At 43.0% G+C, this 13,467-nt stretch overlaps 1 protein-coding gene across 1 annotated transcript in view; it reads right to left on the reverse strand.

Annotated features, from left to right (window-relative positions):
* Positions 1–13,467, reverse strand: part of PSMB7 (proteasome (prosome, macropain) subunit, beta type, 7) — a gene marked incomplete at its 5' end in the record, with an annotated part of 23,618 nt that overhangs the window by 1,145 nt on the left and 9,006 nt on the right. The window contains one exon of the mRNA XM_010072724.1: positions 872–1,023. Coding sequence (XP_010071026.1) covers positions 872–1,023 — 152 coding nt within the window. The remainder of the gene's footprint in view (positions 1–871; positions 1,024–13,467) is intronic.

The raw sequence follows: 13,467 nt of genomic DNA on the forward strand, positions 1-13,467 counted from the left end.
GCTGCACAGAAACCTGGCTTCTGGCTGGGGCTTGCCAAATGAGAGCCAGGGGGAGAAAAAGCACATCGTGGAAGCTGTTAAGAGAGGAGTGATTAGGAAAGCAGGAACGCTTACCAGCATTTTTTAGTTTGTTTGTACATGAGCCACAACTTTAGTCCAACTGAAAAAAAAGGATCTTGTGACTGCTGTATTTAGCTGTAACTGTCCTTTCAGCACATCACAGTGTAGTTCTGGGCAATTTTAATTTCAGAAAACCGTAGTGATCAAAACAATGGCTGTCTTGTCTTAAAAATTGTGCACAGGGCATGTTTTCTAGCTGCTGGCTAGAAAGGGCCTCTAGAAATAGAATAAAACACACCCTCGTAGTCACAGGCCAGAGCTGGGGAGTTTTCTCTTGGTTCTGGGTTTTGCCCTGCAGAGCTCAGGGAGAGTGGCTAATGACCGGCTCTGCTGCCCGGTAATTGCTTTTTCAAATCCCCACACTGAGATGAGGCAGAACGGCACCGAGCACAGCAGTGCCACTCATCTTACACCACACAGCTTTCAGCACCAACACAGCGGAACAAGACTGTTGCTACCCGGTAGCAAAAGAAACCCAAGTATCTCCTCCCTCACAAAGTTTGTTACTTTGGCAAACCGCCTGGAGCTGAAGGGAAGTGCTGGCAGGTGAGCAGCAGCTCCTGCCTTTCCTTCACACATCTGTACCTGCCAGGAGCAGCCTCTCTTCAGCTGCAGCTCCAGCCCCGAGTTCCATTTGCTTGTTTAACTGAAATTCAGGACCCAGATCTAGAGAACACTCTTTACCACCTTTAGTATTATGGAAAATGGGAATAGGGGGGAAGAGACAATGCACAGTACCAGGAGTACACACCTGTCCCCCTTTCTGTTGGCCACATCATACGGACGGAGAAAATCCAACTTGTTCTTGCTTATAACGCAGATATCGATGTTGCTGCCGGAGCCCAGGTCGTTGTAGATGCCGGCTGCGATGGCATCTCGCACAAGCTGTTTGGCTTCCTCTTCCTGGAAAAGTTAAAAGCTGTCATGGCACAAGTGTTGGCATTTCACAGACATGTTTGTCCATGTGACAGTGGAAGCTGTGAGCTCTCCCAACGATCAACGAGAAACCAGCGCCGCCTGAATCACCGGAGTGCTGCCGGGGGCTGCTGCAGGGACACAGCCTGTCCTCCTGTTCATGACCCACCACCCCCACGACGGACCAGACCTACAGACAGGCAAGGAAAGATTAAGATTTCTGTCTGAATTAATTAAAAAAAAAAATTTACCATCCAGGCTTTTGTGTACACGTACATTACACATTCCCTGTAGTGCCCTCGGTGTCCCAGCTGACACAGAGTGAAGAGTCACCGTGGTGCAGCTGCAGGACTCCCCCAGGCAGGGACTGTATGGGCAGCCTCTCTAGTACCAAAATTACTCCTGTGATTCTGTAACACAGCTTGGTTTGCAAAATTTATTTGGCTCATCTTAATAGAAACCACTGCAAAGCAGCCTGGCTCTGTGCTGAACTGTGGCTGGCTGGTGCCTTTAATTCCAGCCCCAGACACAACTGCTGAGAATTTAAAGAAACTTGGTGAAAACACTGGTCAAACTAGGTCCCTCCAGCACCATACTGGGATTTGTAGTTAAGCTCTTACCATTTCAGTGAAAAGATGCTGCGGTTTTTTCTGCTGTATGCGTCAGAAATTCCACAGGTAACTAAAGCAAAGCTGTATTTAATACAGTTCACTTAAAGCACACTATCTATGCATTTCAAAAGCATTTATAATTCTAAATTACTTTGCACAACTAATAGAAACATGTTTGCGAGAAAACTAGAAAACTAGAGCAGGAACCAAAGCTCATGATTTTTACTGCTGCTGACACCAGGCACTAATCCTGCAGAAGTTCAAGTGTTTGCTTTCTGACAGGTTTTGTATCTCTGCTTTCTTTCAAAGGGGCAAACACACAGCTGCTAAAATACCCACCTGCATCCCACACTGAGAAATTTACTATTTAGAAGCTAAACAGCCTGAACCAGAGCAGTAGTGTCTGCGCTACACAAACACAAGGAACCGTCAGATGAGTATCTTTTACAGGGAAACATTTCAAATTAATCAAACTTGCCATTAAAGTATCACTACAGATCTGTAATCATCTTAATTCCCCCCCAACAAAATCCATGAATGGCACTGCTGTGAAGGCAGCAGAACCAGGAGCTGGGATGTGCCCGACGCGGCCATTGCAGCTGCGCTGGCTCCCTCTGCAGATCCCGGGCAGGGCTCAGCTCACAGAACATCACAGACCAGCTCCAGCGCTGTTAGAAAGCCCATCGTTCTGCACTGCACCTGAACACGGAGAGCACGGAGATGTGCTGCAAACCCGCCTGGCTCCATGCTTCATTTTAAACCTGGTAAAAGCAGGGACAGCCAGCTGTTCAGTACCCGGACAGAAGATGCACTGTCGCTTGGCAGAGCCCCCAGCTTCAGCACGGGGAGTCCTCTGTCCCGCACCTCATGACAGCACACAGCACTGCTCACTAACGGAGACAAAACCAGCCGGGACACATCCTGCACCCCCAGCTCCACTAACACCGGTACGGGTACGTGCTGGGGGTGCAGACATCTGGCAGGAGTGTCAGAAAAAAACCAGGAAAGCAGGTTGTGTCCATATATCCACACACACCCCCTCCACACACACTTTAATCTTTGCAGTGGCCTCGTCAGTACATACCAAAGACCTTTAATTTTTCTCAATGATGTACCTAAGGACTGAACTTGAAAGCTACAACCAGAGCATGCCTGTTCCCGGATAGAAGGAATAAGACCAAAACACAGCTAGGAGCAGAAATTCGGACTCGGGTTCACCCTCAAGTCCCGTACAGCAGCTGCTCAGCGACAGCCCAACGCGGTCGTAACTGAACACTCCTTACCACCATCGCTGGTCCCCGCTTTGCTGTGTTTCACGCCTCTGATTCATCTTCTGCCATTGGGCATCATGAACAAAAGAGCAAACACTCAATGCTCATTTTCATAAATGCGGCTTTTAAAAATTTGCCTCACATTACAGGCCTCGGTGTCTCTGCCCGTGTCCTGCCCTGTGAATGTAACAGTGCCGAGACCCCCAGCCCGCCCCGTCGCATGGCAGCTGCACAGCCCATGTGAGAGGAGCCCAAAATTAGCTACCACCACGTCTGCTCCCGCTGCATGCTCTGCATTCTCCGCTGCACGCTATAAAAGAACTCGTTAATACAGTATTCCTGGTCTAACAGCTTCATTACGGTACTGGCCAGGAGGGGGGCTTTTCTTCCCCCCAGTAAACTATCGAAATAGCATAAATTCTTATTTCACTCCCATTTTTATTAGCAGTTCACTTTTTTTTAAAACAACAAACATTGAATTATACTTTCTACCCATCTGACTAGAACAAAACAGCCACACTGTAAAAATAACTCCTGTGTGTTTCTTCAGTGGTTTTGGTAATAAAACTCTGATAAGTATTTCCTCATTCAACTGACAGAGGAGCACTGTCACGGATTTGTTGCATGCTGAGGGTATTCCTGTACTATAGTCAAAGCAGACACACTCAAATAAAACAAAAAAGCATGTGTAGGTATGTTTTAAAATGAAGTGGCAGCAAAAGCATTTTAACTTCTGATGTGAGTGGTTAGTACAAGAAAAACCCAGCAGCTCCGGAAAACTACAGCAGGGTGGTGAGGGTTTGTTCCCCTCTCCCTTTTGGTTTTAATTTAATCTTTTTTAGACAACAATGGAAATATCTGTCATCTCCCTAATTTAATCTTTTTTTTCTTTGTAAAACATACTCTATGGAACTACTGTCACCAAAACAGTTCTAAAAATACCCAGTGGAGCCAGTAGAGCTCAGCCGTAGCTGCACAGAGACAGCCCTACACCGGGACAGTCTAATGTCATCTCAGCTCTTTCCTCTGCCTCGTTCATGAACCTGGAATAATTTTAATTAGAGAAAACCCTGCTTCAACATTGTGTTTACTCCTCCCCTTTTCATAATTTAGAAGGATGAGCAGACTGGGCACAAGGAAAACCCCGCAACATTCCTCGATACGGACCCTGCACACAGAGTTCTCGCAAGGACTGCGACTCACCATCCGAAAATGGGGGTCAGCCGGGAAAGCGCTGACACAGTGCAGGGGCACGAGTGAGTCACCGGAATAATTAATCTTAAAAAATCCTAAAAGTTCAGGGTATATAAAAGGAGCACTTCCTACTTTATGGCTGCAAAGCCCAAGCTAACTGGGAATATCATTCTCGGGGGTCCACAGTGCGGCTTAAATGAGATTACCGCGGGAGTGATGCACGGCGGCGCGCGGCGGCGGTGACAGGCAGCGCTTTATGGAGCTATCTGTCTGTCTCCATCGCCGCACCGCACAATGTGTCCCCGGACTCCAATGTGCAGCTCCATTTACCACCACATGACAAATGGGCAGCACTTGTAAAAGGCGCAAAGAGGTCCAGATCAGCCGTGTAATGGTCACCGCAGATGTACCCTGGTGCTTGAGGGGGGAAAACCAGACCCCCAAGTTCATTAAAGTGACCAGTAATGGATCTTTCGAAATGCGTCTGAGGAATAGTACAGTAAAGGCTAAAATAAATAACTCAGCATGGAAGGCTAATCTGAAACGGTGTTTGATAAATTATTTATAACACAGACAATTGTCTGCATTTAATATCGGAGCTACTGGTAGCATCTTTAAAAGATGATTTATGTGCTGTAATGCCATTAAGCTTTATATGGGCCCACTGCTAGCGATAAAGTCTGCTGAGATTTAGAGAATGAGTTTTAAACTGTCACTGCAACATCAGAGTAGATAGAGACTGTATTAAATCTTTACTTTAAACCTGTTATCTGGAGAGTTGCATTTTGTAGACACTCAAGAACTGATAGATTACCTCTCTGCAGCCGCTACGGTGCAAGTCCCAAACAGCACCAATAAAGAACTTTTACACATCCTTCTTCTCGATGACTTGAGTTGAGTTTCTCTGCTCACTTAAGCTATTTCCAAATTCCAAATGCTACTGAAGGAAAAAAAAAAAAAGAGACTTTCCTGCAGAAGATGGGGCTATTTCTACACCATATTAATGCCATCTTTACGAACAGTTTTTAAACAAGTTTATCATTATGCCTCCGTCAGTAAAGGAAGGAGCTGGAACTGCTTTGTGAATATTATTTCCTCAACATTTTGTAACTTCGCAAACAAGTTAAACAGGAGATATCTTTCCAGATTTAAAGACTGTAGAAAGGATTATTTTTTAAAAATTTTTACCAAAGTGAAATTAATACCTGCTGCAGATCACCAGTACCCTGTCAGACCTACGATACACAGTACAGTTCTCCAATAACGTCTTATCAAGAATTTAAATCCAGTACACAGTGAATATTAGTCTAGAATTTATGCGTGCAACAATTTTTGTAAAAATAAATTATCACAACTGTATTTTACAACAGAATTAAATTTTTTCAAATCATAATATAAAAAGTCAATCCTACTTAAAGCTAGAATCCAAAAGACTCACATGGGAAGAAAAGAAGAAAAAAAAAAAAGGGGAAGCTTCAGGAAGGACAATGATAATAAAAACATAAATCTATAAAGGAGTGTTGGGAATTTGGGGCTAGGAAAGTGATACCTCCTGAAGGACAGAAGCACCTACAGAAGCATAATTAGACTTTGGAAGAGTAATCAGCAGACTACAACATGCGAGAGGACGTGCAAGCCTGCCTGCTGGGAGAAGCTGTGGAGGAGATCAATACCTAACTGGAAGCAATGCTAAAATCTGCTGGCTACGTCCAAAGAGAACAAAACTGGGAAGCAAAGTAGTTTGTGTGTTTCTTGTAAGGGGAGGTTGAAAGACTCCATTAGCGAGAATGAATTTGTTCTGGCTGCCTTTTGAAGCTGGGAAGGGGCTGCATGTGTAGTTTAAACCACTCAGGTTTAACCCACCTTCCCCAAAAGAGGATGCATGTCAGGCAGTACCTCAGACACATGAATGACATGCCTTGTTTCTTAATTATTATTTTTTTAAATAGACCTATGCTACAATCAAAATATTCAGCTTTTCTTTCATCTTTGATCAGGTGAAAGAAATTCAGAAGTAGCCAGTCTATCCAGCTCGCCCCCTCGCCCTTCTCCCACCATCGCTGGTTTGTGCTCTGAGAAGTCACAGAAGAAGTCAGAGGCAGGATGCTGAGACCTAACAGTTCACACAGCACCAAACAGGACATTCAAACAGACACACGTGACGAGTCTGCAGGGTCAGGATTCCAAATCACAGAAAACAGGATGAAGTTGACATGCCCAATGAGCACAGCACAAAGAAACATGTACAAAGAGAAGAATTCAAGCAACAATCATGCCAAAGGCTGAGGGGCTGTGCAGCATCTGGGAGACGCGGAGCAGTGAAACACAAAGATGGGTCCTGGGAGCAACCACCAATCTGTGCATCAAGAAGAATGGGGGGAAGTTATCTGAATATTCACAGCACGTGATGGAAAAATTAAAATATCGGAAGATATCTAGGACTGAAACTATGCCCTGCACAGGTGTAGAGACAGCATCGAAAACTGAATTCCAGACATACACTGCTTTGGAATTGTGTATGCTCTAGAGAAAAAACACATCTCTAAAGAAAAATACACCTTCAAATATTATGTACAGGTGTATTTAGCCTTTAAAAGCTGTTCAGTAAAACTAAGATAAACAGAAATTTATTAGTTTCTAAAGCAAAAGTGAGGGGGGCAAAGTGAAATAACAACTCTATTACTTTATGCGTTAAACAGCAAAAGTTATTTTAAATCAAGGCAACATGTATTATGTTATTTTCCAATCCTGCTTCCACAGCCTGATTTAACAAGAAACTGAAATACTCCAAATTCTGGAACATTACTTCCATTCACTTGCAGGAAGGCAAGTGAATGACTCAATATTTGCACAACAAACAGTGTCAAGGACTCTAAGACTATTAAACGAAATTAGAATTTTCTCTGCAGAATACATCCTGTTCAAACACTGTGGAAATGCCTTCTGTTCAGCCTGGCGGCTTCAAATACATTTGTCTAAATTCTAACTTCTCTGCACGCCTTCCAAGCTGGACTTCCATTTAGAAGAAAAGAAAAAAAAGGCACAGGGCAGTTCCAGTTAGGTTTCTCCTTGCGCCACTGTCCTCCTCCATTCATCACGAGGCACCGTCTCAAACGCAGCGTCTGCAGAGCCGTCTGGGCCACCCCCACAGCACTTTACGAGACAAAAACCCAACCCGCTTAAATCCCTAGATTATGAACACATCAGGGCTCATGTGCCACTACCTACTTTACACAAAAAATACAGAAAAGTCCGTTTTGTTAAGTAGCAGCAATCTTCAGCACAACTATGGCATGGGCAGGAAATGGGGCAAAAAGGAATCCGGGCACAGTGCTGACCCCGCAGACTTGTTAAACCTCAGCCACTGGAGTTTCTACACACATGTACCTACATCCATTCACAGATTACAGAATCAGAGATCAGTTGATGTCAGTTTTGTTGTGAATAATATGTTAAAATGTTTATTTTTCTAACTGCTTTCTACTAAGAACTTTTCAAATAAAGCGCACCTTAGTCCCTAATTATTATTCTCAGTGATTACTGTTTTTTCATGTTCCGATGGCAGACGCCTGCGAGCCCAGGCTCACCACCACCTCCCCCTTTCTGATCCCGTGCAGCACACAAGTATAATAAACCATGTTAATATTTCATACCAGTGTGAAATATGCTGGAGTATCAATTCAACATCTGCTGTCTTTAGGGTACTGGCGTCCCGCAGAGACACTTTCAATTTGTAATTGAGTTCTATACTGAATTAATCAGCAGTTTATCTTTTTTAGTAAAATAATGTCTTCCCCACTAACCTGGATTTACATTAACAATTTATGCCAAATTACCTGCCAAGCCAAGAAACTTATATGCTTCGGAACTCCTATTCAATACCATCAGTTCCTATATGTCATTCCTTACATGAAGATTAGTGCAATGCGTATTTCCAACGGTACAGAATTAAATTACAAGCTCCTCTCACAACTACAGGGTTTCTTTTCAATAGTATTTCCATACTCTGAACTAAGAATGAACATGAAAATTCATTTAATCCATCACTTCTTATGTCTGGGTGAAGTTCATGGTTTTTTAGGGAACCGGATTCTCCAAATAAAAAGAACTCACTCAACAGCAACCGAGCTAGGAACTCTGCCAGGCTGCGAGTCCTGCTCTGACAGTCCGATATCCCCAATTTTCTGTACAGCTGCATTACCATGCCGTAACATACTGAACCTTAGCCACCAGGAATAGCCAGAAATGTAAAGCATGCAAAACATGACCGTTCAAATTACTGTATAATTACTGCATACAAAAACCCGAGTATCCAGCAATAACACGTCTGGTTTCAACATTGTATTTGGAAAAGAAGTCCACTGGTAATTTTTCCTTCCTAAATACACCAAAATGCTCCATAAAGCTCATTGGCAGGGCGGGAGCCTCCCTGGCCAGCCAGGCTGGTGCCCACCCTCTGCCCCATCCCACTGGCCCATCCCTGCTCCGACAGAACTCCCACTCTGCTGCAGGAGCGGCACTCGGGCTTTGTGCCACGTGAAATATTTTCCAGTACGTTTTGCCTGTGTTCTGCAGTTACAGGAGATATACAAACTGAAACAATTTCAACTAGAACACCTGCTCCTGAGAAATGCATCAAAAATAATTACCTGTCTTGCATCCACCCTGGGCGGTGAAATGGTCTCTTAACACGGAGCCCTTCCTCCAGCAGCCTGCCCGCATTATCACATACAAAGTTTAAGTGTTACTTTCGTGAAGGTGCAGAAATTGTTGCTCTTTGTCGTGCAGCAAGGCCCAATTTAAACAAAAGTAAAATTTATTTCCCTCGATAGAGTCTGTAAACAGAAGACTAGGAGAAGGTGCTAGAGGGTATCACGGGTAACTCAGACCGATCTCCTCGGCAGTTTCCCACCTGATTTCTGCACAGAAACCGTGCTTTGATGTATTCAAAGAGCACACCTCAAAACGCTCCTCCAGTAATCCCAGCCACCCCAGAGCACATCTAGCTGTCACATTTTACATCAGGCTCATATTTCCTGTGTAACCTTAGTTCTGCAAAGGAAATCAACCCCAGGCACACCTCTGAAAGAGGATGAGAGGAGTACTAACTGTCCGAGGCGTTAAGCACAAACCAGGTTACCAGAGAATAACTGAAATCTAATCTGAAAGTAAGAAGCAGCATGATTAGCCTTTATTTTCTGGATGACTGTCTGCACTAACACCTAATGTTTACCCACGGAAATTCAACCCTCCAAAGGAGACAGTAACACAGATATGTCGGGAAAGCAGGAAATCTATCGCCAGGAGCTGTGTCAGAAAAGGCAGTGGAATACGCCACTAACAGTCTCCGTTATTGTCACTGGGTAATGAAATAAACAGATACACAGTGCACAAAAAATACTAACTACTTATTTTTGTTCACAGAATCAGATTTTTTTCCCCCCTCATTTACTTAATCTCTGTGTTTGACACCGACAGGGGTTCAAGTATCTCAGGCAGGCTCTCCAGCTTAACTCTGATAGTCTGGCTTGATCTCTATTGTCTGCTGTCTGAGTTCAGCCGACAAACCTCCCAGCAAGTGGTCACCTTCCTACGGAGTCATTAAACCTCCGAATGTCAGCTGGTGGGATTAGCCTGCAGACTTCCACACCTGAGCCCTATGGCAGGGACACAGGCATTTTGATCACCATCACTAATGAATACAGCATTCATATGCAGCTTGTCATTGCTCTTGAGCCTCGAATCACACACATTCAGGCTAACTAAGACTGATGACCCAACTATTGTTGAAGATTAGAGAGTTTTGACAGTTTCCAAAAATAGCTCAGCATTATTGTCAGTAGTTAATAAACAAAAATCCCCCCACCATATTGAGGGACAGTAGGAAATCCGAGCACAGAAACATTTGAATGATCTGTATGTCAGCTGTTTAAAATGGAAGAAAGTGACATGTTTTCCTGATATCTTGTACTATGCCTATGCCGCACGCGTTTTCTACTGAAATAAGAGGTACACAGTGAAAGCTGAATTTAGATGGCTTTCCACGTGGACACCGCACAGCCCAGCAGTGCACATCGAGTGGCTGGGGGGAAACATTCTTTGTGCCTCAGCTTCTTCACTCTAGGGATACGGGGCTGCTCAAATACTTCAAAAATCAGTGGCAAAGCCAGAAACAAAACTGTGGACCAGGAGAGCCTGAGTCTACACATTTTGCAACTTCCAGTCCTCTTCCTTGCTTTACTTTCTCTGTGAATACACCCACACTCACAGCTGCAGCTACTAACTGAGAAAGGTTGTGATCTCCAACTCCTCCTGTCTGCTCCTCGCAAGTTGCTGCGGGAGGGTGCCTACGCTCCAAGTGGAACAGTCAGAACAGCTCTCCTCTTGTTTTTAATCTGTTCTTACCGCTCCAGAGTATTTTTGTTTTCATTCAGTACCACTCTACTTCCTGCCATGCTAAAAAAAAGGTGTAATAAATGACTGTAAATATAGTGTCACATTTTTGGGGTGATCTATTTTAGAACCAGTTATTAAATACCTGCCAGACTACCTCCTTCCGTTTTTTTTCCACCTATTCTGTGCCCTGAACTCATTACACAAAGATTTACTTCCCTTTCCCTGCAACAGTTCTGCTTCCTGTGGCTTCTACCGATTCTCTTCCTTTTGGATCCTCTTTTTATTAAACCTGGCTATTTTGATGAAATACAGAAAAAAAAAATGAAGTTACAAGCAGGCTGTTTCCTTGCTTAAACTTGAAGCTCTTGCCAGAAGGCTACAACGCAGCCTTGTCGTACATCATATAATTCTTCTACAGACAGAACGTGTCTACTTTTCAAACAACAGAAGTCAAATACCAGAATAAAAATATTTAATACCGCCCGATCTCCCTAGGAATTCAACAACCACAGTACAGATAAACCCAGAATTCCAGCATTGATGACTGTAGACATTTTACTTCCCAGACCATGATGGTTTCCATATCCACTGACTCACAGTATTTCTTTGCTATTGTTTAACACCAGAAGGCAGGAGTGCATTTGCAAAATCTGACTGTAAGGTTCAAAAACCATGTGGCTACTCTACTGAAACTCTACGGAAAGAAAAATAGGCTGCAATGAAAGATCTGAGCTCAAAACACTCTATTAGATGTGCTGTTCTTCCACTTACGTTTTTTAAAGTAGATCTATAGCTGCCCACATGACAGATTAATATTGTTCTGCAGTAGTTAGGTGCTTGGCACTACATTTTTGAAGCATCTACAGGCCTTCAGGGCTGAAAGTGTTCACATCTTCAGCAATCTATAATGGTTCCTCTAGAGGCCAGCACTTGCTTCATAATGAAACATGCCTCCATAAATCAGGCTGCAGAAGTGGCACTCGTGTACGTCACCATCTATCTTCGCAGTTTCTCTGAAGGATGTTGGGTAAAGATCGCGTCCCGGCATTGCAACCAGGGAAAGGACCATCACAGTTGGCATTGATAAAGCATGTGCTACTTAAATCTGAAGACACACTAAGTCTATGGAGGAAAAAAAAAAACAAACCACACCACATCCTGCTGGTGTTAGCATGCCTCAGGCAGTGGTAGAAGCTTCAGCAACTCATCTTCAAAAGGCAGAGAGCCAGGGCTCTAGAAACCTGCAAAAATTGGCTAACCCTGCAGTCTTTTTTTTTTTTTTTTTTTTTACGATTCTTAACTGTAGGGCACAGCAGCTGCCACTGCAGATTTGATCCTCTCAGCTTTTGGCAGCTCTCAACTTGAAATTCTAGCAAAAGAATTTTTCAAGTTGCTATTATTGCCTGTCATGGATTTATAAATATTGTGCACTATCTGCTGTGGCACAGCTCTCAGGGGACACCAGTGCATGCCAAAAGCATAACAGAATGAAAAACAGTTCCTATTCTTCAAATAAATGCTAATTTTTTTAAAAACTGTGCTCACACGATGCGTTTGGTGATCAGCTTCAATAGTACAGAGTATATATCAGAGGCAAAAAAGCTGATTGTCTTTTCCAGTAGTATTCAGCTGCTACTTTCATTAAGCTTGTTTAATTACATTCCAGATGCTAATTTGCAAGTCGATACCAGAGGGTGCAGGACAGTTTGCCTTTGAATCATTTTTCTGTGATGTGATGGTCTTGAAGCACACCACTACCCTCCAGTAGCCCTAGCAAGATATTCTGACAATTAGTGCAAAAGAAAGCAGTATTGATCTTGACAGAAAAATATTAATCCTCTACCTATTTTATTAATCTCCAGGAATTTCATGTTTATCATCATTGCGAATTCATAGCAAATTTTATGTAACGTATCCATAGATTTAATTTGCTTTAATTTCAATAGAAATATCATTTGTTATTTTGCTACTTTACTGGAAAAAAACACATCTGAATTTAAAGGTAAATATTTTAAGCTGGCAGCCATAATAGAATATGAAATGTTTAAGGGTACAGTTGAGCTCTATTACTCTCAACTTTGCTGGTTTAGTTAATACAGTTACTAAATTGTTATTGGGTGATGGAATATCTAGTAAAAACAAAGGGTTAAAGTGCATGCAAGTCCCAAAGATCTAAATATCTCTTTCAACAAATTGGCAGGCTGCATTTCTACATGCCTGTTTGTAACAGTGACTATCTGCTGCCATTTATGGTTGTGTATGAAGACAATTTAATTAGGATGACCTTTCTAAATAGGAAAGGTTGGAGATTTACCAATTTTTGGTGCCTTTTTTGGTCGCTCTTACAGAAAGAATGACTTAAAATACAAGCCTGAAAACTAGCTGAGAATCAGATGAAATTTTTAGTTTCTAGCACAGCTCTTTGACATTTACATCTTTGAAAGCTGACCATTATGCCGGAGCTGTTGACTCCAAGGATTTGCAGCCCACGTTTTCAGTATGAACAGCACGCATGCCAAGTGCACAGTCACACAAGAAGAGGCTGGGAAAAGACCCTGTCCTTCTCATAGCAGCATGAGGGGAGAGAAAAGAAAAAATAGAGTCTACCTCTATCTAGTGGTTTTTTTTCCCCCCATCAGTCATCTAGTGTAATACTACTTAGAGAAGAAACTCGAGTGCCTATTAAAAATATTCCAATATTTCTGATAGCATTTATAAACATACTAAAGACCAGAAATCCCATGTCTTCAGATACTGCCCACCACATTGCAGCAACACAGGAATCCTGATCTTGCCGCATTTTTGTAATTTCGCACACCTACAGCTACGTCATGTACACTGACAGGAAAGGAGCCCGTTCCAGAAAAAACTGGAAAACTGCTTATTGCAAACTCTTACGCAGCTTAACTATTGGAACACTTTTTTTTCAAATCAACTGGTATTACATATCAGATTTCAGC

Source organism: Pterocles gutturalis, unplaced genomic scaffold, assembly GCF_000699245.1.
Source record: "Pterocles gutturalis isolate BGI_N339 unplaced genomic scaffold, ASM69924v1 scaffold26712, whole genome shotgun sequence".
NCBI classification, from domain to species: domain Eukaryota; kingdom Metazoa; phylum Chordata; class Aves; order Pterocliformes; family Pteroclidae; genus Pterocles; species Pterocles gutturalis.